General features: G+C 44.8%; 1 protein-coding gene across 3 annotated transcripts; it reads right to left on the reverse strand.

Annotated features, from left to right (window-relative positions):
* Nucleotides 1–239: 239 nt before the first annotated feature.
* Nucleotides 240–24,270, reverse strand: LOC128309327 (monocarboxylate transporter 13). Of its 3 annotated transcripts, none has more exons than XM_053045681.1 (10): nucleotides 23,660–24,270; nucleotides 5,053–5,177; nucleotides 4,427–4,972; nucleotides 3,904–4,328; nucleotides 3,687–3,814; nucleotides 2,266–2,497; nucleotides 2,014–2,192; nucleotides 1,727–1,949; nucleotides 1,405–1,636; nucleotides 240–1,321 (listed from the first exon to the last, which is right to left on the reverse strand). In XM_053045681.1, the coding sequence occupies exons 1-10, from the start codon at nucleotides 23,768–23,770 to the stop codon at nucleotides 1,051–1,053; spliced, it is 2,472 nt and encodes an 823-aa protein (XP_052901641.1). In that variant the 5' UTR covers nucleotides 23,771–24,270; the 3' UTR covers nucleotides 240–1,050. The 3 variants fall into 3 exon arrangements, with proteins under 3 accessions (XP_052901641.1, XP_052901640.1, XP_052901642.1); XM_053045680.1 differs by having other exon boundaries at nucleotides 3,612–3,814; XM_053045682.1 differs by lacking the exon at nucleotides 23,660–24,270 and adding an exon at nucleotides 12,313–12,481 and having other exon boundaries at nucleotides 3,612–3,814.
* Between the last annotated feature and the right edge of the window lie 210 nt (nucleotides 24,271–24,480).

Consider the following 24,480-nt stretch of genomic DNA (forward strand, 5'->3'; position numbering starts at 1 on the left):
GCTGATAAGTACTGAGTACCAACATTTTAACAACGTAAAAAACCAGCATGGATATGGCGTCGAAACCTTAAAATATCTTAACTGAGAACTAAGTACGATCAACCATCGTACAGGTTTCCGTAACAGATTAACAATGCTTACCGAATTTTCGAATAATAAGTAAGAAAAAATAAAACAATCAAATAAACCATTAAGCGAACGTTAAAGTTAAATAGTCACTTGATGCCGCCTTCGCCCGATACTACACACGATACTCATTTTGTTGATTTTTTTTGGTTTTTTCATCTGTTTTTGATTTGTTTACATCTATGCTTTGCACACATTTTAACACATTCATTCACTTCTTTCGTATCTTACTATGACACTAACGTTTCCTTCTTTGTTTTCTGGTTTGTTTTGTTCTCGATTATGTTGCTTTCATCCATCTTTTCGCTTTCTGTTTCACTATGCTGTTTTTTTCTCCTTCGCTTTGTTTTGTCCCATAGTTTCCTTGCTTTTCTTTTCTTCTACTTTCCTACTTGTGCTTTTTTTGTTGCACTGCAATTTGTTCCACATTACCCACTTGATGCTACACTATACGTCCCACGTACACGCATTCGCTACGTCGCGATAAAAACATTTCGTTTTGTTTTAATTAAAAATAACATAATCAAAACAAATCTTCTTCTTTAGGTATAATTAGGTAAGCCTAACACTAGCTAGTTGAAACATTGGAGTCGGTAGCGGCCACTTTTGACACGCTCACACTCGAATCGCACCACTCTCTCGCTCCCTCCCGTTAAACTACCCGTCTAATCGCTTTCGATTACCTTACCCGCATCCTACCATCCATTTTTGGGCGTTTTTTAACTGTTTTGCTTGTATGCAAGCAAGTGGATGAGAGGAAGATGAGGTTCATCGATCACGTTTAGATGAGCATCCTGTGGACGTTTAGGCATTGGAACGACACACGACGTGTGCCGCTTACTCCATATCATTCAGTGTTGGCTTTTTCTCCGACATCGTATTTTGGTACACTCGTTACGAACCCGTTGCCGAACCACGGTTCCGTTACAGAACGGATTCCATCTGGCTCACTTCCTTGGCGGTATCCTTCGTGCCGCCATTGGACTGCGATTGCTTACGGTCATCGTTGTTAATGGTGGTAGTGGAGGTGATATTCGAAGTCACTGGTTGCTCAGTGGACGGACTGGGTGCCGTTTGTATGATCTTCGGTACCATCGTGATCGGTTGATCATCGTCCGCCAAATCTTCAGACGGTTCCTCATCGATCGGAGTCAACACCTCGACGTGCACGGGTGCTTCCGATTGTTTGCGGAATCTAAAATATGCACAACAACAACAAAGAATAATAATCTCACTCAATCACTGATGGTTTTGAAAATTGTGTAATAATTCTCCCACCTTTTCATGGCTGGTGCCGCAAAACTCGTTATGGCCGACAGGGCAAACAGTCCTCCAGCGACAAAGAACGGTATGGAGTAAGATTGTGTGGCATCGTACAGGGCTCCGGCCAGCGGTGAACCGACGATCGTGGCGGCACCACGGAAAAGAATCAGCAAACCGAACGCATTCGTCAGCTTGTCCAGCCCGAGCAGATCGACCAGAATAATTGACGTCAGTGAAATGTAGCCAGCTAAACGAGGGCGAGAACGTGATAAAAATAGAGAATAGCGAATTCAGTGAATGAACCCCCAGACAGCGGCAGATAAAGCATTAGACCTACCGATGGCAATACCGAATGCGATGGCCATTGCCACGTACGCCGCGTAACTGTGGCAGAAAGGCGTCAGGGCGACCGCTACGGTGGAGATGACTAGACAGATGTTGTTGAGAAACAGGGCGTCCACTTGCGGGAAGTCTGCCACATAGCCGCACACGATACGTCCTACCGTGTTGGTAATGCCAATGATCGAGATAAGGAAGGAGGCAGAGTTTTGTTCAATTCCCTGTAAACGAAGAATATCAGTGTGCTTTCAACTCCTGCAGGATAAATAACGACGGGATGCTTACATCTAAAACAGCCGCATCGACCAGGTACACGAATGGGACGTACAGACCGGCCATACCGAAGATGTTCGAAACGCCAATCATCATGAAGACGGGATCGCGCAGCAAACTAACATCCATCATGGCACCGATTGCATTCTTGAACGATTCCGGTAACACCAAACAGGGGCACAGATCGTACTCTATAATGAGATTTTGGAGGAGAAGTATTACATAAATGTTTCACCGACAAATACTTCACAACACACTACTTACGTTCTTCTCTTCCTTTCTCTACGTCATCCCGCACATCATTCCGATGCTCCTTTTCGAACTTGGTCAGTGATACGACGGAATTGCGATAGTTCGTTAGCGACTTTTGGGACTGGAACTCTTTGAGGTTGGTTACGGAACCGGAGTAGAAGATGTCCTTACGTGACAGCGGACGGACCATTACCGGACGATCCGCCTTCAGCGAAGCTTTTGAGGTAAACATGCTGCCATCGTCCTGTTGACGTGGTTTTGTTACATATTTACATAAACAATCAAACAAAATTCATCAGAAATAGATAATGTTTTGCGAAAAGCCAGGAGTAAATGAAGTGGGAATGTGTCTGTCGTGCAAGTGAGGTAAGGCGAAAGGGCAAAAAAGCGTTTTATGGACGTGGCACTACTAATGAGGATATCTAGCGACGATATATACGACCAATTCGAAAGAGATGGTTGTGCAAAACCTGTTACAGTTGCTATGACTTTATATGCATCCAATTACTATAATCCGCCAACCGCAATATGGTCAAATACGATGAAAGCGTCGAAGTTTGTGTAGCTATTTAAAATTCCTTGCGTCCAAGAAAGCAATGCATGATGATGTGCAGTGAATGCAATTGGGAAATGAATGACGCTTAACTCTCCGCGTGGGTGAGTTAATGAGAGCTCTATAATAGCGCTGATTTGCTTGTGGCGTTTTTTTTGGCTACTTCTTCCTGAGTTACTTGCTACTACGGCCGACGATCTGTCTAGCATCTAATGAAACGAGCCAGAAGATAGAGCTTCGCACACGTACACACGAGAAAGCTTATACTGTTCGTTACCGCGCTACCACAGCATCCTGGTGCATGATGCTGTCGTTTGGTTACCATCCAAGAGTAAATCTAAATTTAACAACCATTCTCCAAGGAGCGTGAAAGAGGTGTAAAAATTATAAACATTTTTTTTTCTCTCAACGCACTGTTAATTTTAGGCAATTACTTCACACGTAGACCCGGTCGCCAATTCGCACATACATTGAAGGGAGAGAGTTAGTAAGGAGGATTTCAATCAGGTGTTGCTAGCAAGGGCTAGAATCGTACTAATTGCATTAGAGAACTGCTAAAGAAACAATGCTAAGAGGTAATTAAATATTCGCTTCAAAAGTGTAACGTTAGTACAGCCACTACAAAGAGATATACAGCGAAAAACAAACCATCCTAATCATAGCTAGATAATACCTAGGATAAAACTCGACAACTCGGTAAGTCTATAAATGTCCAAAACACCAATCAATAAAAAAATAGTGGGGAGTTGTTAATTGTAGTAAAAGAATTTAAAGACAAAAATGACATAATCAATTGGCTACTAACGAATTCCTCAGCGTTATTATTTTTGCTTCCATTGACTGAGCCGCGCGAGAGTCTGAGATGCATTGATTTACGTACGTCACCGTTGCTACCGACATCGCCCCGCGAGCTAGCCTTGATGGCCGCCAGCGACGGTTTGAATCGCTCTCCAGTCGAGTGTTTACGGACGCGATCGAACGTCGGTACGGATCCATTCTTCGGGATACCTAAAATGACAACAAACAGCACAAAACACACATGATAAGTCGATTTTTTTTTTCGAATTTCAATCGTATTCTTGCTTCAAATACCGTACCCGACTGATGGCTGGTAAAGGCAGGCTGTGAGGCATTGCGGGGCAAATTGTCCCCACCGTAGTCGGCCGCATCCGACTCGGAGTTTGTGTTGCGCTTCTTGTTCAACGGTTTCTTCATCTCGATCTGGCTCGATTCGGACGATGAGCCACTGCTGCCGTTCTGTTCCTGCGTTTTAAACTCCGAAATTGTGGGCAGCGTTGCAACCGGATGCATTCCACCTTGCTGGGCCGCCAGCTGGTCCAGGGCAAGGCTGGAGTGTACGCCGGGATCAGCGTTCAATGGTGCTTTCAGTCTTTTCTCCATCGTGCCGTCGGGCAGCTGAACCATAAAGTACGATCCACCGATAGAGCCACGCTCCATCTGGAGACGTTTCTCCTCGTACATGCGCTGCATCAATGGTTTCACTTTATCGTCCTTCGGGTAACTGATTTAACGATTATGGTATAAAATTAGGGCCAAATTAGGGTTAGAAAACCATCGCAATCTACTGGGTAGTACACGTATTGCTGGCACTTGACTTACGTAAGCGGCCGCATCATCGCACCAAACACAGCGCAGTTCAGGATCAACCCCGCCAGGATCAGGTTCGAGTTTTTCCAGTCAAAGTTCTCCAGCAACAAATTGGCAAGGGGAGCGAACGCAAACGTACCGAAGCCGGACCCACACACAGCAATACCGGTCGCCAGCGAACGTTTCGTTTCGAAGTAGTAACCGACGGCTACGACGGCCGGCAGATAGATGAGACCAAAGCCGATGCCACCCATTACGCCGTACGTGAGCATCAGCATGGTCACCGAGGTGCTGAGCGTACTGAGTGCAAATGCCGCGCAGGATATGATACTGCCGGCAATACAGACCGCCCGACAGCCGAACTTGTTTGCCAATGCCGACACGACCGGACCGGCACTTAAGTACATGCCGCTGAGCAAGCTACCGACCCAAGCCACCGTGCCTTTGCCTTCGCCGAAGTACACCACAAACTCGTTCAGGAACACGCCGAACGTGTATGCGATACCGTCCACGATCATGTTGCACATGAAGGACGCAAACACGATCACCCAGCCGTACCTTGAAGGAAAGGAAAGATGCATTCGATTAGCGAAAGTTGCAGTGTAAGGTTGAGATATTCGCGGAAGAAGGATACTAACCCACCGTCCGGTGGTGGCGGCATATCATGGTACTCGCATCCTCCATCATCATCGTCCGGCGATGGATCTTCCTGCTGGTCTGCGGTCAATCGTGCCGCTTCCTCGCACGCAATGTCACTGTCCGTCTGGAAGAGGTAAAATAGTGAAAATAAACGATTAGAAATGACGTAAGTAAGAAGAAAAGAGTAAGTATTTAACTAAAAGGGAGTTTATTAGGGTAATATGCTTTTATTGTTCCGCTTCTCTCCTTCGGTTAATAAACATTTTGGCAATAACCTGTGACGTTGGTTGGTCGACAGCAACTCATAAAAGATGATTCGCGAAAAGGAAAGTCCCTCGGTACAAAAACGCAAAAAAAAACATATCAAATATCATTTGTTTTCAAATCCATCCATCATCTGCCTTGACACATTAGGGCACTGTAATGATGGGGGCGGGGAGTACCTAAAAACAATGTGCTTCTTCTTACACCGGCTGTTGTTCAGCCGCTGTAAGCTGAAGTTCAGCTCATCCAAAGCCACCATAGCTGTGACATATGAATTCAAACAACTTGCTGCCTAGTGAATGGGCAGTATATTTTATTTTGGTCAACATCCCGATATTCGCTCCATTAATGGAATGTTTCTTTAATGAATTTGTGTTCGTGTTTGCGTAATAGAGGGTGGAGGGGGCCGCATCCATAGAACTGCTGGTTCTAAATTGGACTAAAAACAAACACACACGGGGGGAAGGGGATGCGCGTTCATAATCGTCGCTGGTCACAAATGAGAGAAATGGTATATTAACTTGCGGCGACAATTTCCAGTCAGAGACAGAAACACTCACGTTCCCGAACCAATCCAGATCACCGGAATGGTAGTGACCGTTGCGTAACATTTATCGTGTGTCGTTAGCGTGTTAAACGATTTCGCCACCGCAGTTTAATTAAGGGAATTTGTCCACGAACGCGGATGCATCTGTGCACTCGTATGGGGGGCGCACTCCGGAACGAAGCTTTCAGCGGCCGCACGGGGTGTACTACCCCCATGAACGTTTCAGCTCTAATTCCGATCGTTACGTTTGAGGAACGAAACGAACGTAGGAGACCACCGTTTTGCTTCGGATTAGAACCAATGGAACTTCAAATATCAAGTGATGTTTGTGGAATAGAAAAACGAAGATTACGAATAAAGCAATAAGGATTCTCGAATTATAACAATCTCATTATTGTTCCTTTCAAATACACTTGTTACATTCATAGGCAAAAAGACTTTCTCCTTTCACGGAAACATCTAAATTCGTTCAACTTCGTTCACTCCACTCTACTCCATGAATTGCTGCTTTACTTCCTAGTAGTTACAGTTTAGTTAAGAAAGTGACAACATTGACACTAACGAGTGTGAAATATCGATCAGCACTTTTCGTACTACGTGATCGCTTCCAAGGGTTGTTTGCTACATGTACAACACCTCCTCCTGATAATCATACCATCGGGTCCTTTATCCTTTCAAGTAGTTCCTTTTTGTCCCACCTTGCCGTTGCCGTTGACCCAGTTGACAGTGTGCACTGGAGCATAGCTTCAGTTTGTCATCGGGCGCCGTATTTACCACAGGAAGAAAAAAAATCAACCATACACATACCCCATTAACCTTCAAGTAGGCAACCGGATACCCGGGTATTTTTTTCAACTTTAAACTGCAATTACTTTTGATTCATTGCTTGTATTGACCTGAAAATTTCTGTAGCCTCCCAACTTTTTATTTCCGATTTTTTGGTGCATAAATTGTAATTTTCAACAAGCAGTAAGTATTTTATTTTGATTTATTTTAAACTTTACTACGTAAGTTGGCAACCAGCATACCCGGGTATTCCATACATTTTGTATGGAGAATGACGTTTCTCTTCTTCTTCTTCTTCAAATTCAATCGATTTAAAATTTGAAATGGATCGTTAGATTAATCATAACATAGAACAACATAATTAATGAATGAAATAGATTTTAGATACACACAAGCAACAAAAAGTCTAGAATAAATGAATAAATTGTAAATAAATACATTACATAAAATTAAAAGTATAAAGACAATGGTTATGCTGAATAATCGAAAATGTAAACAATGGATTGTAATACAACGCATTTCCTATTACTTGTTTCTTTTTTGTATTACAATATGTGAGATATAAAAAAATGTATATAATATTGCATTATAGTTCTATATTCATTTAACGTTCCGATTTTCACAGATTTGCAAGAATATAAATGTATAGGAAGCATTGTTTACCTACGAAAACCGTTAATTGTATACGTCAAAACGTATGGAATACCCGGGTATGCCGGTTACGTACTTACGTGTGTAAATTTGGTTGACAACTCTACGGTTAAAGAACGAACCAAAACCCCAAAAACAGAGATCGAAAAACCCCACCGCTGCCACATTGTCTGCCGTGTGTGACGGTAGTGAAGGCCATACACTAGACAGTACAAGCGGAGAGAACGCTTCCGTTGTTCCCATTGACGCTTCGCTGATTGTGGCACGCGACACCAGCACTGCCGCGCGTGTGTCACACTCTCGGTTTCGCTCGGTGCAGGTAGCGGGTGACAAAGGTGAGGACTTTTTTGCGATGGGACAACTTATTTATAGATGCACACACACACACACACAGCGAAAAGAAAAAAAAAAACATCATCCCCCAAACCAGAGCACCACACAATGGATGTCTGTCGCGGGAAAAACACGGACGTCATATGAAGGGATCTGGCCTGTAACTAGCGAACGGGAGGACTAGTACTGGCAGATGGTAGCTTTCCGACCATTACCATTGGCGTCTGTTGGCATTACGTGCAGTCAACAGGTGGGTTTTTTTGGGTGGAACTAACTAGAGAGATTTCTGCAAGCTTCAAGGGTTCTGCAACGAAAAAGGGTTTTCCACTGCAGCTGCACCACAAGGATGTGAACGTCAGGCGAACATATGTGGGGGGGTTATGGTTGTGACCGATTGGTGAGGAATGAAAACTATGCTAATGATGTCTAGAGTGATACCTGAATACCTCTCAGATACCTATTTCTAACTAGCTGTCTATCGAGTCGAATACATTATACATTTATTCCACAAAAGTCCTCACAAAATTGCTCACAACACGTTTGTTCCTTCAAAACGGCAGAATAGCTTCACATCTGTTGTGGAATCTTGCAGCAGTCTCTAAACCTATCTAACGATTCGCGATCGGTTGCTCGCAGTTACTCGCGCTCCCTGGCAACATGTCAATGACCAGACAAGTTTTTCCCCCCTTCAACCCCCGATGCTTGGTGGAATATGAAACGATTTATCGCAATTCCAGGGTCGACTGTCGCAAGCGCAACAGCCGAAGCATGTTGTTGCTACACTGAACAGAAACAAACACGCTTCTGCCGCGATTGTTGGGGTTGAAATCGTCCCGAAAGGGAAACGCAACATCGGGAGGAATCGGCAGTGAAGTTCTCTCCTTCCGGTAGTATTTTGTTCCTTTTCTTTCTTGAAAGAAACGCGACAAAACCACATTGTGCACTGTCGAGGAGTAGAATACAGTGGCGCCATGCCTTGCGTTAGACCGTTTTGTTGTCTGATGCCTTTGTGTTTATGAGACGGCAAAATAGGGTCAGCTGATGGGGTCCACGATGAGTCATAACCGCCGCAGCAGGCGACCGTTGACGAAGAGTCATTAATTGTTTGTAGCATTTCTACAATCTAGCATTTCAGCACTCCAACAAAAAAAATACAACCTAATCCTCAACATTGTTGCGTGAAGCTTCATTGTGGAACGATATTACACCCATTCAATAGTAATTCCCCGTTGCATCGAAAGCCCAGCAATGTCGTTACGTTAATTTTCCATCCATCCATCCATCCACTGGAATGCGCACGTCCGAAGGGATTTACCGTCAACTACCGGCCGACCCCACCGACACAGGGACGGTGGACAACAACCGGATGATCGTGATGAAAAATGGCACGTAATCAAACGTCAGATCGTATCGAATCGTGTATTATTGTGCACCGGGGAGGAACAGATTGAAAACTCAGCACAAAATAAATTATCATTCCGCTACACATAACGCACACTCGTGACAGGTGATTTTGTACCGCGGCGGCTCGCTGTTGGAGTATCACGTGTGCGCAGTTATCATCCCACTGGAAAGGGCTATTCCACACCAGTGACCTTCTTCCCCCATCCCCTGCGGTGGTCAATCAGAAGGATGAGTAGCAGACCTTCGAAACAACAACACTCATCGGAAGGAATTCCGGCCGGTACTCCAAAGCCCTGCAACGCACCCTTGGCAACGTGCCAATCCCCGTCCGCGATGTCCATCCGAAATTACTACTTTCCCGACAGATTATCGACCGAGTGGGTAGTAAAGGTACGTAGCAAACATACGCACACACAAGGGAGATAAGATACGCGAGATGAATGGTCGAATAATGTCCGATCCATTTTCCAGCGCCTGTCAGGGCAGATATTGCTAACCGCCGGCCTCCACCATCGGCTCCACTATTATTGCCATTATCGGAGTTTATCATTATCGTTAGCACATTCGAAACTGCCGGGGCGGGATCGCAACAGTGATGCGATCTGAAGTACTCCTATTATTACGTATCTCTTGTCAAGCCCACGGTCATCCATCTAGCGAAGGGCAGGCCACTCGAGACACGCGTTAGATTTATTGGACATTGAACGAATTGAGTTGGACGTATTTATTGCAGGTATTGTTGCGCTATGGGACGAAATCTTCCCCACACTTGGAGCGGATAGAACTCCGCAAATGATGTGTTAATTTCTAATGAAGAAAACAAGAAATCTCTTAAATCCCAGGAAAAATTGCTCCAACAGTTTAACCTCAACATTGTTCTACTCTTTCGGCACAATAACCTCAAGAGATCTAAGGCCTGTCCCTTTCTGGCTTTCTTTAACTTTATTTACCCCTGCAGTGAGATGATCACTCCTGCGTGCGGAGGATTGGTCTGGACCGGATTTTGAACCGGTCATGTCGTGTGAAAAATTGACCTCAAAATATCTAAATTATTTAACAAAAAAACAGCCTTTAACAGCCTTGAAGAATAAACATCACGTTCAACAATGTACGATCTTGGCGCTATGTCGCCCAACCGAGATGAAATTTGGTTTGCATCCATCAAAACAGCTCAATTAATGCCAATTAAATAATGTACGATCCTCGATCACTTTCGCTCGATTGCCGTTACGCTTCACGATCGCGCTGGTTAGATGAATGGGCGGTGAAGAAAAGATCCCGCCGCCTTGGCGTAACAAATTAAAAACGCTCGTGTTTTCATCGTCAGCTCACCGTGGTTTTGTTCGCTTTAGTAGTCATGGTTCACACGTTTCGCACGCCAAGCGAAGTAATAATACAGAAGCTGCAGTAACAAAAACCTGGCCAATTGTCACCACTATGTCACTAGAGAGTCGGCCTCACATAACGCCGAAAAAGCCGAAAAAAGAGCACTAATCACGATCCTGCCTTTAAAACACTTAAGCACACGTTCTAGGCCCTGCAGAGACAGACGTTTTCAGCCCCAGGGGGCGCACGCGTTTATGTTACGGTGGGACACGGGAGCTCAACACAGCACCAAGACCGCGCGTTTGGGTATATCGGCACGCAACTAACACCGGCCACGGAATGGTGCGATTTTCGTACTGGAAATTGTTTTAAAGCCAATTAAACGATGGTGTCCCGATGGTGCCGTCGTTGCTACTGCACTGCCACTATCTCGGTAAGAGTGCAGATCGTGTGTGTCGCTATACCCCTCCCTATATCTCTATCGGCGGATTCTCGTCGGTGTTTGTTGGCTCACGGTTGGGGAACGGGTGAACCCGATACCACCAAAACACCCACAGGAGCATACGGCACCACTCCAATGTGGCCGACACACGACCACCATAGACACTGCTTTTCATTCCGTCTTACAGAGATATGGTCCTACAGGGTTACCCGTGCGGTGCAGTCCAACGTTCCAAAGAGGGTTCGCTGGTTCGGTTCATCAAGCACATTGCGACACATTGAAACTTATGACTCATCAACTTCCACGGCGTCGATCGCCAGCTGGAGAAGTTCTGGTTTTACTGTTTGCTTCCATCTCGATGAAGCGTAGAAAGCGCTGTTTGAACAATGATATTGGCATCTGTTCAGGGGCACTAAATCGAACAATGGTTGATGATCGCCGGACATGAGAAATCTTCGCTTATCGTGGAACAAAAACAAAACCCAAACGGCTAGCGATAGTTTGCCGTTTCGGAACTTCGATCGAATCGGAACACTTCCAATAAGATACTTTGACAACTCATTTTTCATTTTAAAGTGCCTTTGGACAGTTTCCACATGTCTCGAATGGCTTCCGGACATCCGGAACGCCAGCGAATCGTGTACATACATCATACATCTCTTGTTTGTTTTCATTTCTACCAACCCCAAACTGGCGCCATCGAAGTATCGCTTGGATCGGAAATTAGCCTTTTCCCCATTCTTTGCCCATAATCCGATATCACATCGACAGTACAAAATAAAAACGCTTCGTAAACGAAACACATAATAAACGGCTCGATCTGGCCATTACACGGTAACCGTATGCGAAATGCCAACATCCACGATATCGACGTCTCGACAGGCGTCAAGGTTGAAGAATGCACATGTATGCAACGGGCAGCGGATGCAGCAAACCCGCCACTCCTACCCATCCCATCGTTACCATCGAACGCGACATTGGCTCCAACGCATTTATCGCTGTTGTAGCAGCGGCGTGGCACCACAGCACAGAAACAGTAAAACGCGGCACGAAATCCAGGTCAATGTTAGCAACGTTATCCTACGCACGCGGGCCATGCTTCAAACGTACCGGGAGCCATGTCTTTAGCTGCAAACTGCAGACACCGACCGGTTGTACTCACGACGACCCTGGCACCGAGGGAAGCAAATGAATAGAAAGGATCCCTCCGTTTCGACGGTCACAAACGAGCAAAACAATTAATAAAAAGCAACATTGATGTTGGAACACTGGAACACCAGCACCATCGATATCATTTTGTTCCGCTGATCATTCTTGACCATCATTATTCACACGATCCATATATCCAACCGTGCGTGGCATACAGCAACAAAACCGACCGACCGATGATGGTCAGCAGTACGCGGTTTCGACCGCGTGTTTGCAATAAATTAATGAGCGAATTTATGGGCAGATCACATGGGCGGGTGAAGTGAAAACAAATGGCGAAAAGTGTGCGACACCTACCCGTCGGGCCTTTTTACTGGCCATGATGCTTTATGTTGCAGCTGCACTGCTCGAACACGGGCGTGACGATGTGGTGGATCCGGTCACACGTAAGCCACCCACCAGCGAAAGGGCGGGATGGATGGGGTGCTAAAATGTCACCCACCTCAGCACGTGAGGGCAGAAGAACGTTTGCTAATAATCTTGACACAGCGTGAATTGCAGTACTACACACACTTCGGGGAAACTTCAAACATTCGACATTAACTCGCGCAACGGCAATCACTCACACGCGGATCGATTTTTCGTTAACCACCAAACAATGTAATAAAATATTAATTATCGTGCAAAACACTTCCCTCCGGCTCCGGCTTATTACTGTCACGAAGCTTTACATCCTCCGGAAGACGGGTTTAGTACACCTCTTTAAGTACACCGCGTATCGTTGTTTACAATTCTATATCGGCAGCTGTGAACGTGTGGGGGAAAGGAACACTGTAAAAGGCACTGATCGAACGGCGTATAAGAAAGGGCTGGCTAACACATAACGAGGCCACTAATAGCCACTAACAGCTGGAATATTCATCTCCAGTTTGGATCTTTCGATGGCTCAACTTCAGGAGGATCAACGATCGTACGAGTACATTTTAAATTGACCGAGAGTAGCACACGATTCCAAGGATATTTTCGAAAGAAACGAGACGAATTACATCCACATTGTTGCTTTTGATCAACAGACATTCAAACCGAGAGATTAAACGTTGCAAAACCCGTTTCCTTGTCCTTACACGCCGAAAGCATTACATCACAACTCTGTCGTCACCGTCGTCATCGCTGGCTACGAGCCTCGCTGTGTGGAATGGGTACAGTATTTTTGACAGCGGCTTACACCATTAATGGCACAATTATTCGCTCTATCTTATCATCCCCGGCTGGCAATTCCCAGCCCGCAGTACCATGAACCGCACTGATAAACGGTCGCACACGGGCTGAAAACAATTTCTTTAAGCCTCTATGTTGCCAATTGGAGTACACACATGCGGACACCCTGGTTACGCGCAAACCACTTGCCTACGACAAATACGCACCAGCTATGGACGTCGCATACCATCCCGGTCGGAGATTAATCTACGCTTCCACTCCATTCAACTGTCTCCGTTGAATGATGACCCCGTAAAGGCAGAATACACAAACCACTTCAAAGGGTGGGAAGTTCGTACTGGGTAACGATCCCAGCGCTTAGCCTTCGTCGTCAGGTGTTCGAGGACGTCTTGAATATTACCATCGCAACAACGGCAGTGTCTTAGGTTTCAAGGCACATCCACTAACCCCCAACCTTGAAGCTCCGATCTGAAGGCAATCGAAACGTATTCCAACTCCGTCACAACAATCGCTGCAGAATTGCGCACAGTGTACTAAGTACCGCTCTAACATTGGGCCGCTATTAATGGAACACTACGTGCACAACTGATGCCACACATCAGCCACCAACGGCATACTGTTTACTATTTTACCGACTCCGATCGTGAATCGCCGAGACCGCGATCGTGTTGTTTTGCGCCCAGAGCCCATTCATGAAAGTGTGGACCAGCATGGCACACTGCCACACATACACGAAAAGGAGGTTCCGAATGTCAGATGGGGTGTGTGTGGCCCCCAACATGGCGTTCTCCGGTTGTTGTGCATATTTATTCGTATTGACCGTGTGCGGAAAACGAGAGACTGGAGACCTGGCGTGTGCGACCGGTTTCGGCGTCATAACCTTCAACGGCACGGTGTGATATCTCACCCCCTCTCGTCTCTTTAACTACCCGAACGGATCACGGATCCGATCCAGCCCACTGCACGATCGTTTTGTCACGTTTGGAGCGGTTACGGGTTCGGAATTCTTGAGATGACGATGATCTTGCATCGATAGTACGGTGTGTCTCACTTAACACTGACAAGCCTTACGAAGCAGCCACCCTCACAGATCAAGGACAGCAAAGAGAGTGTGTTGTGGCCTAGAAAATGGGATACAAAGCTGTTACACTGCAAAAAAAACACATTTTTACAGCATCTCGACTAGCATGTCTAATTAGCACCGCATTCTGTAATAAAAACAAAACTGCATTCGAAGAACCTTCATTAATTCTCCGGCAGGTTGCGAGTGTTTGATCGAACCAAACTCCATCCCCATTTGTGATCGACGAGACGCGCAGGTGGCACGCCAATCCTGAGGTGTATAATTTGGAAGGGCGAGTGTAGAACCAGCATACCGGAATGATTTATGACACGAGGAGATAAACACCTTCAATGGCACACCTTCCCCTTTCAGCAGCGAGAAAGATAATCCCCTTACAGACTCACCAACACAAAGATGAGTTTGATCATATTCGTGCTGGATGTTAGCACTCCCGCCCCAAAGCTGTCCAAAGAACAATTCAATCTTCTCCGCACTACGGAGCTCAACTCAACATCCACCCCCCAAAACCCGTCACGTACTTTATCTGCCCGTTAAGGGTAGAAGTAAATAATACCGACATCAGAACGCACTCGCCAATACAAACACGCCCTTATCACGCGCACCAGTTGCTCTTACAGCGGTTGTACACTAAGCACAGGCAAACAATCATTTCCACACCGAAAACCTACAGTTGCAAAAGTGTTCGATCGATTGGCTTATCGATTGTGGGGTGCCGATACATCCGACGCGTAAGGGCGCTCTGCGTTTATAATTTAGCCCACTCGGACAGTGAAACCAAGAAGAATCGGAGCGGTCGCGCACTGTAACGAACCTTTCGTCGCAGCAGCAGCAGCACACAAAGAATCCCCCAATTGCACACAACAACACACCCCGGGGGTGACCGTCACACACAAACGAAACGAGGCCAGTTAGCCGATGACTAAACATGACACACGGTAAAATGCATATATATGCGCACAAGGTTAATACGGTTACGGTTATGCACACCGGACCGCATCGATAAGTATATATTGCGGGGCCGCGGCGTGCGAGCGTCCATTACCCAAAAACCGAAATGAAGGCAAAACAACATTTTGATACACGATCGAGGCTGCCCAGCCAAACAAAGGCGGCACACAATAATTGCGCCCATTTTACGACTCGGACCAAACAAACGGGATGCGATAAAGACGCAACACTGCAAGCGACGGCTCGCGGTCCGTAAAGGATTGGGCCAAGGGATACTACCGGATCCTTCTGTATGTGAACCGTACGCGGGCAACGCGTTAGGTGGATCGAAATGGCACGCCAATGCTACGGATACAAACACTTGGGTCATGTTTTGATGCCGTTTTCTGTTTAGTGGCTGTGGCACCAATACAAACTGGGCAAACCCCTGCCGCGCATGCATCGCGCACTCAGAAACAGCTGTTTTCTGCGCTGGTGTGCGGCCACAGCCATGCACACCAAAATAAACTGTGTGGGATGCTTTTTTTTGTGTGTTCTTTGTTGGAACGTACCGTGTCGCGGGAGTTTGTTTGGTTTGATTTGTTTGTTTGAAGAATCTCTCTGTGGTGCTCTTGCGTGCGTTCGGAACTAACGAAGCAGACCCGTTGTGTTGCAGAAGATCAGCTTTATACACTCTCGCCTTCTCGCTATGAATACTGGTTTACTATAATGAATGTGTAAACATCTACTAAACGATTGTTCTAAATTCATTTCGCTACTATCTGATATAAACAATTCAAAAACCATACAACAACAGGGTGTCTCTCGCACGAATCGATGATCTTTCGCGAGAGACGACTCGCGCTGTGACCGGCGCAGTGTGTGAGCACTATTGCGCTGTCGGTCGAAGTTTTGGTTCACTACCACCAAACTACGGATATTCTTGTCAATCGGATTCACCAATTTGCAAGGGCATGCATGGAGGGGCGTGTGTGAGTTCCTTCCTTCCAACAACCGAAACAACACTTTCCCGAACCCGGCATCTCACCGTAACACCCCGCGAATGGATTCTTTTTTTATCCGCTTTTTTTTTATAAACGCACGTCCGCGCTTCCCACATACGCGACCAGGTACCAGGGACCGGGTTCGATCAAGTGCCCGTCGTCCCGGCATAAGGTCGGCTTCTCGACCGCGTACCGCAAAATTCTCCCGCTGGCGCAACCTCTACCCGGTGAACCGCGGCTTGCCGCGAGTGTACTCGCTGCAAAGCTGTAGATTTTGACACGGATGGTGGTCAAACATTAACCGACCGAAATGGACCACCTCGTCTTCGTGAGCGTATACTGCTCTCGCGTTTGCAGCATCTTTGTATTTCGAGAGGGATCTAGTGATTCCGTCCGCCAGCGAAAACCCTTATGCAGTTCCGGAGAAAAGTCCTTTTTTCCAATCCCTTTCTTCCGAATAAAGATTTTCGACCGGCCAACCGGATTGAGTAATGCAACGGAGTTTCAATATGCGTAGAAACATACGAAGCTACACGGATGCGGTTGCGTTACAGACTGTACACACATTACAGTCCGCCCGAACGGATTAAAACCACTACCGCGTGTCGACTACACGGTGGTCCGCCCGTGTCCCGATGTGTAACAAATATTGTTACGGAGCGATGACAACGGCGGAGCCTGAATCAAGACGATCGATTTGTCCGTAAGCCCTTGCGACGGTTGGTACTAACTGCGGCAACACCAGCTGGATGCAAAATCGAACACAACAAAGAAATTGTTCTTCCACCGCATGTTCTTTCACCCAAACCTCGGTAAAGCACACTAATTTGCTTAACTAACTAAGCACGGTGAACAACGCATCATTCTCGACGCCACACACCACGCAGAAACGTTCACTACTCTTTCGCAAAAAAAAACCGTACCCCAACTGTGGTTTTTTCGTTTGCTTCCACCACGAAAACCGCGGGATTCTTCCAACACACGACGATCGGTGTGAACGGTGGGCGAAAAACTGATTTGACGGAAAATTCACCATCAGCTCGTACGGTCGCAGAATCGCGATCGGTCTAACGGCTCGATGGACTGACCCAGCGGGCGGAGGTTAGAGGGTGCCGTCAGTCGACACGTGTGTCTGTGTGTGTGTGAAATAAGCTACACTGCAAGGGTGGAACACGCCAAGAGAACAGGGTAGCTACTGCCGTGTGCCGCTATGCCGTACTCTCAGAACGCGCCGAACAGCGGCAGTTGAGTGGCGTAGTGTTTGAGTGTATACTCCCTCCCTGCACCACAGTGTGGTCTACATTAAATTTCATACTCTGTCTTTTTCCGACTTGCTACACACCATGCTCGCGGGGTTTGCTGCGGCCTGACCAGTCTTGGGGTATAAATAACAACACATCACACACCCGCGCACACAAACACAGTGGCACGAATCAACCCCTCCAAAGGGTGAGGTTGATAATGACGAACGCATTCGTGCTTTCCGCGAAGGGTGGCGGGGAATTGTGAGTGGTCACAAACGCATTGCAACCGTGCCTTGTTTTTTGCTCTCTTCTCTCGCCCGCTCTGCACAATAATACGCATCACGATGTGTTTGGCGCCCCTGTGTAACCCACTTGCAATGCGCTCTCAATTCTTGGGGCCCCCGTAGTGCGTAGTGATCATGACGTCGTGCATCCGGACGTGTGCAGAACCGTGACAGATTTAGTACAGAGTGGATTGATCGGTGCATGGAATGAAATTATTGGCTGAGCATGAGTGAAAATAAGAACCAGTTCTCAGACAGAACCAGGAACAGTTTCTTGTCTTGTGAACGAACGGTCTGAAGGCTCCAAATTCTCCTTTCTTAAAAATATTTACCTTCTGAATATGTTACGCAAATTTTCAAAACCAATAAGTTTTAGTGCATCTGATAAAATTATATTTTGGAGGGTTTTGTCCGGTATCAATTTGATCTTTTCGCGACAACGCGCTGTATTATCTGATATGGCATCATTTAAAAACAAACTATGGTACATAAATGATAAATTCTCATATTTAAAACCCCAAAAATCCTTAAATCTAATCCCTGTCTCAATAAACAACGGCAATATCGAAATTTCTAAGTAATCAGTACAAAGGAATAGAGTATTCAAGTGTCAGCAAAAATGGCGAACCTCAAGATACAAGCTACTAGCTAACAAGAATTGCACTAAGCCATTTGTTAGTGTACTCTTTTTTATAAAGAACGGTTTGTTAGTATTTGGGACATGATCATTCCTAGCAAGAGCTCTTCTGTTGATTGGGGAGTTTAAGAATTTATTTGAAACGGAAACTGTACTAATCACCTTGAAACTATTGAATTCCTTCAGTTACGAACAGTGCTAATGATTATTATGAAAGCAAAAATGTAAAAAGTCAACATGAACGTAGGAGATAACGTGTCGATTTTTATTACTGATTTCCAGTTTGCAACATCTACTCCAACGAACGAAATGAACAATAATTTAAATGCGTTATTTGAATTACTGAATAATCTCTATATTTATCAGAGCAGTTTCTTTGGTAAAATATGCATTGATATACCAATATTTATTGATAAAACATACAAACAAAGTCATACTTGTTTCTGATAACCTTAAATTCCGATGTGATTGCCGTAAATTATCATATTGAATTAAATTTTGCCAATACTCTAGAAAACTGCATTTTGCAGACAACTTCTGGAGAAATTTAGTCAATTTGTAAATGTGCATACTGAAATACTATATTTTTATTTTGATGCGCTTATCAATCAGCGATTTTAAAGCATACATTGCCATAAGGATGACGTCGCGTATGGAGGGTCGCGCGTTTTTTCCGCAGCAAGTGTGACACGCACGCGTGTAGTGAGTTACTCGCTTAGTCTCATGTTCACTTTCGTACCGCTCAATGTAGATGCATCACGCCAAACACAACGCACAGTGTAACGCATCCGTAACGGAACAATAAATAGGGAAGTGGTGTACGTCTTGGCAAACATATCAGTACGATCGCACCTACCAGCAATGTGTGGAGCTTGCATAAACAAAAGTGATATGATTGTTCGACGATCGATTTCTAAAAATAAACACACTAAATTGGAAATTGCTTTGGACCGTGTGGGTAGAAGATCGTTTCAGTTAAGATTATGTTACATTTGTTCAATAATCTTTCGAAGCCTATTATTTATCGGTATTTAAACTTGTAACAATAGCGCATAGGAGCCAGTGATGGTTGCTTACCATAACAAAAACTACTAACAGTTAATTAGGTAACGATTTCACATTTAAGTGACGCGTGCGCCACATGATATTACAAATTGAAAACAAAAGACATTTAACCGCATATTGGAGGACAAGTTTACTCTATATTTTTGGGTAAACATTATAAAGTTATAGTGTTACATTTTTTATGGCAAATCTCATTCAAAAAGCACATAAAATGTGATTATTATCACCTTGCACCATGCTACGCTGCACACAAAGGAACGTTTCGAACTCAACGACAACTCCCGGACATTGCTCTAAATGTGTCTACGATCGACGTATGTTGATCTGATGATAAAACTCGTCACTTGTAGCTAATCAGCTTGGTAAACGCTGTACGGGTAGCAAACAAAAAATTTAAACAACCTTACAAATTTGCACATCTCGTAAAAGTAAATCTGGCCAGCAACATACGGTCGCCAATTGTACTAAAATGTCACAATATAATGCAAGAAATTAGCGCGACTATTAGAGCAACGTGCTTTGAGCTTGGAGATAGGTGAATAAATATAATCTCGAGAGATGATTATGTAATTTCATCAGCTAATTTCATTTATATAGAACTAATGTGTGTTCCCATGGTATAAATGTTCCTTCTCGGTGGGCAAATCTGCTACTTATTCTTTTTGTCTTCCTCAGAACCGGCTTGTTGCATCCAAATCGTCGGGTCATGCAAACCGGACTCGTAGCAACACGAAACAAGTTGATACAACCATTTAACATACTAAATGGATTTTTCACCTCCTTTTTACATCCCGACCATCATCTTCGACCTCAGCCCACTAACGGATCCCTGTAGGCTATTAATTCGCACACTAAACAGCCACACGCTCGGTGGTTTCGATGATCGCACCTCAGGGAAAAACGGTCCAAATCTTCCCATCACGGTGACGTCACATCGCATGTGTATATCCTGCCTCCGCTTTCGAGTACAGTGTCCCAATTGTTAATAAACAGGGCTAGGTTTATCGATCATGGCCGGTTTCACGACTGTTGATGCAGGAGGTGAAGGTACGTGCTAAACCCATCCCATACCCCATCGCTTGATTTATGTCCCCCATTTATGTCTATGATAAGCTGGGATTTATATTTCATTTTGCACGTCATATCTACATAAATAAGTACAAATTGCAAAAGTACATACGAATTTTAGCTACCACCGATTAATAAGGCGTACGTTGGAAGTGGGCAGAATACTTTGCACAAGTGAACCAACAGACCAACAAAGCCCCAATGACGTACGGCAAACGTGCTGGAGGTAAAGCTTGTCGATGAAAGGATGAGTGCTGTGCTCGAAACCTGCACTACGTCAGATGAACAAACAATTTAGTTGGCTAATTAGTTGGTAAAATATCAATTTATCACATCACATCATGGCAACATCATATCCACGCTTGGGCAAAACTACTTTCGTACACCTTCGACACCGAATTGGAACTGGGTCTTGTTGATCGGTGCTTGAACGTCGATCATTTTCGACTCGCAGCGAGCCAAATTCAAATTGCTGTTGATATCATGGACTGCGCTGCAGGAACCGAGGGAAAGCAGGGCATGTTTAACAATATAATTTAGCGTGAGCATTTGATAAAAATATTTACATTTTGCATTCTACCATCGGACAAAGGACGAACGCATAACTGCTTTTCGTCACTGGCAACCGTTTAGGAATTTGCTCTCGGAAGGTCTGTTTGATTATTGTCAGCAGATCTCGATTGTGCGCACAGAGCAACACATCGGAGAGCAACTTTAAAACTGTACAAGAAATATACTGAAATTGTTGGGATCGGCAGTCTCCATGAGATGAAATATTAATTTTAGTGTATTAAATTCTTTACGACAGCTTATTTGTATTTTTCATGCAACAAACTCGAACGTCGCCCTTTACACTCATGGAAAATAGACCAAGTCTTCGATATATTGTTATATGCATTGTTCCCTAACTCGATCTTGTCGCCACAATGGGTTATCCAGATGGGACCGGCACAATACCAGGCCAACGGGGTTCGCACTCGGCGAAAAGTATTTATTTAATAATTCAACCCCTATCGTAAAACGTTACTATGATGATGAAGGCAAGCGTTAGCCACCCGATGCCACCCGTTCTAACAGACACCCGTGGCTTTCTGTCCCGTGTCCAGGTCACGTCGATGCCGATGCGTTTGCTTGGCAGGCTATTAAATTTCCGTACCATTCCAAAGTTCCAACCAGCCGTCAGATGCATGACAAAGAAAGGATGGATGGCGAGAGTCGCAGTATGTATGCGTCTGGTGCTGTCAGTGCCTGGTGGAATTGTGTCCAGTACAGTAGACTTCGGAAATGATCTCGAAAACTTTGTGAGATACGGAATTTCAACGTTGTTCCTGCTTGATTTTATGAAAATGAGACACTTCAATCATAATAAAAACTATTTCATTAAATTTCCTTATTTCTTGATAATAATAACAATGCTTTTCTTGAGTTGTTTCCCTAATAGTACAAGGTTACTACAGGGTTACAAGGATATTATAGAATATTATAGGAAACATAAATCCGTAAATTTAGTAAAAAAAAATGCCACAATTATTACAATATTCTTAATTATTATTTAGTATTAAATATATATATAGTTAGTTGAAGCACATTAAACAGACGTGAGCGAGTTAGTAAAAATCCCCAACCCATGCACTTCAAATGTTAAGTTGCAAAATAGTGACTAAAACCCTTTGTAGAGGTTTGAATTAACTCACTCTATAGTCACTCACTTAATATATTAATTCTTTCTTCAGCAGTAAGAAAATCCCGTTCTTCAAGTAATAAGAATAATGTTTCAAAACTATTATCATATAAATATGTGGCTTTCATGTGAAAAACAACAAATAAAATATAATAGTATTTAATTTTTTGGCGTTTTTAGAGCACTGACAAGAAATTATATTATACTGGTATATTTTCCCGTCATTGTTCAGTTTCATTTATTTCAATACTGAGGAATTAGGGGAAATTATAATTTATTCAATAACAGTAACAAAAAAATGTAATCTAATGGAATATTTGCGATAATACGAAGCACAAATAATAAGTTTTATTTGAGCTTATACGAGTGCAATCATGCCAAAACATTGCTGGCAGTGTTTAATGGGTGCCCGCCCATTGGGTTTGCGCTTGAAATATTTTGTACCATCCAAACCTGGCAGTAAAAATAGTTACCAAGAGAAGAAACAAAACCATAATCAGTCAAACGAAACAATTCAAGCAGCACTGTATATTAATTCCGTAGATAACTAGATAGATAGATAACGGAAACACCGACAACTACGCACCAAAGTAAAGATATCACCTAGTTGCACGTGTTGCGTTTGTCGTTTGTCACCCCACCGCACGCATAGAACGCCATTTCATGTAAAAAAGATCCTCTTGTCTCCCCACCCCGTCAAACCACCCCTGCCTCTGCATTGGCTGTGCAGAAATAGCTGAGTAGAAGAAAAGAAGACACAACGGCAACAAATGAAAAAGTTCGTCCAGCAAACAAGCAACAGCATAGCAATAGCATCATCATCTCCATTTAATATATCTCGTCCGATCATGGCCGGCACACTGTTGCACGTGCAGGCAGCGAACCGATTAACTGCTGAGCGTTGGATGGCGGTTGCAGTGAACGAGCAGTAGAGCAATAAAATATACGCGCGATAGTAGACGGGTGGTGGTCGAGAAAGACGCGCAAATGGTTCCATACGCTTATTTACTATGCGACAATCGTACAAGAAAGCATGTGAAACAAAAAGACGCGCACAAAACACACACACATTCCACATTTGCATTCCCATCGTCCACGCGTCGGATAACATACACGACCATGGCCCTTCCTTCACGCCCGGGTCTGTTGAAACTGATATGTTGAGTAAGCCCTTTTCGCGTGCCACTCAACCCCATGGCCCACTGTCTATTTCCACAGGACATACGGGACACTTCGTCGACCGATTCTTCTTTCTACGCCGTCTTCTACGGAAATGTACGCAGATGTGGTGCGCAAAAAGAATACGCAAACAACAACAATCTCATCCGCGGGTGCGAATAATCGCATAACTTGGCAAAAGGAAAACACACCGAAACAACATAAAAACGGGTGAAGCAACAGTAAAGAGATAGAGAGAGAGAGAGAGTGAGAGAGAGAAACTAGACGTCTTAACTTATGAATGAATGCGCAACGTCACTCGGTATATACTCACCACTAGGAAGCGGTCCGATCGCATCGGGATGATGCCCCCGTCGTCGTCCTCCTCCTCACCGCCAGCTTGTCCACCCTGTTCCGCATCATCCTGGCTGGCTGCTTGACCCATTTTTCTTCCTCCTTTACACCCTTACACTACGCACACCGCGAAGAATTTCAATCACCCACCGTTTTTTTTGGCGGGGAAATGGGATAGATGGATGGAAGGGGGTGGGATGCTTTTCTACCCCCCGTACACTGACGCACCACTTTCTTCGGGCTGATTGGCCGTTTTTTTATTCGCCCTCCTTCTCACCACTGCTGCACCAAAACACCACCGAAGGACATGGCCTACTGTAGCAGTAGTATCAGAACGCTCAAACACTTAGCCACGACCGCACACGTACACACTTATAAAGCACTTCGCAAGGATGGCTAATGGATGGTATTGCGTAAATTATCGCAACAAACAAAACAAAGGAACCATGAAGAAGTTAAAGAATTGATTTCAATTCAGCTCAATTCGGTGTTATGGAGCTGCTTCTAACCCCGCAGCAATGCACTTTAGCTATGCTCACAAACAATGGAATGAAGGCAATAAAAAGCACAACACTGCTCCTACCGGGTGACGGAAACGATTGGCAAGTGGCAACATAATTACATCCCTCGTCACTGGATGGGGTGTGTGGGTCGTGTCCAGGGAAAACCCTGGTCTTGGGTTTCCGCGACGAGATGCACACGCTGCCAAGGTACACACTGAACTGTTCTGCGAAGTATACTTACACACTGGCCCGCTGGTAGGGAAAAGGATAACCAAAACTCGTTATCCTGCGTAGAAAG

The sequence above is a fragment of the Anopheles moucheti genome, chromosome 2, assembly GCF_943734755.1.
Source record: "Anopheles moucheti chromosome 2, idAnoMoucSN_F20_07, whole genome shotgun sequence".
Classification (NCBI taxonomy): domain Eukaryota; kingdom Metazoa; phylum Arthropoda; class Insecta; order Diptera; family Culicidae; genus Anopheles; species Anopheles moucheti.

What these genes read in the sequence shown, in the direction of transcription:
- LOC128309327 (XM_053045680.1), bottom strand. Translation starts at nt 23,770, where the DNA reads ATGGGTCAAGCAGCCAGCCAGGATGATGCGGAACAGGGTGGACAAGCT. An exon ending in CTTTACCAGCCATCAGTCGG is followed by an intron (nt 3,815 to 3,903) that starts GTACGGTATTTG and finishes TTGTCATTTTAG; the next exon opens with GTATCCCGAAGAATGGATCC. An exon ending in GCGGCACCAGCCATGAAAAG is followed by an intron (nt 1,322 to 1,404) that starts GTGGGAGAATTA and finishes TGCATATTTTAG; the next exon opens with ATTCCGCAAACAATCGGAAG.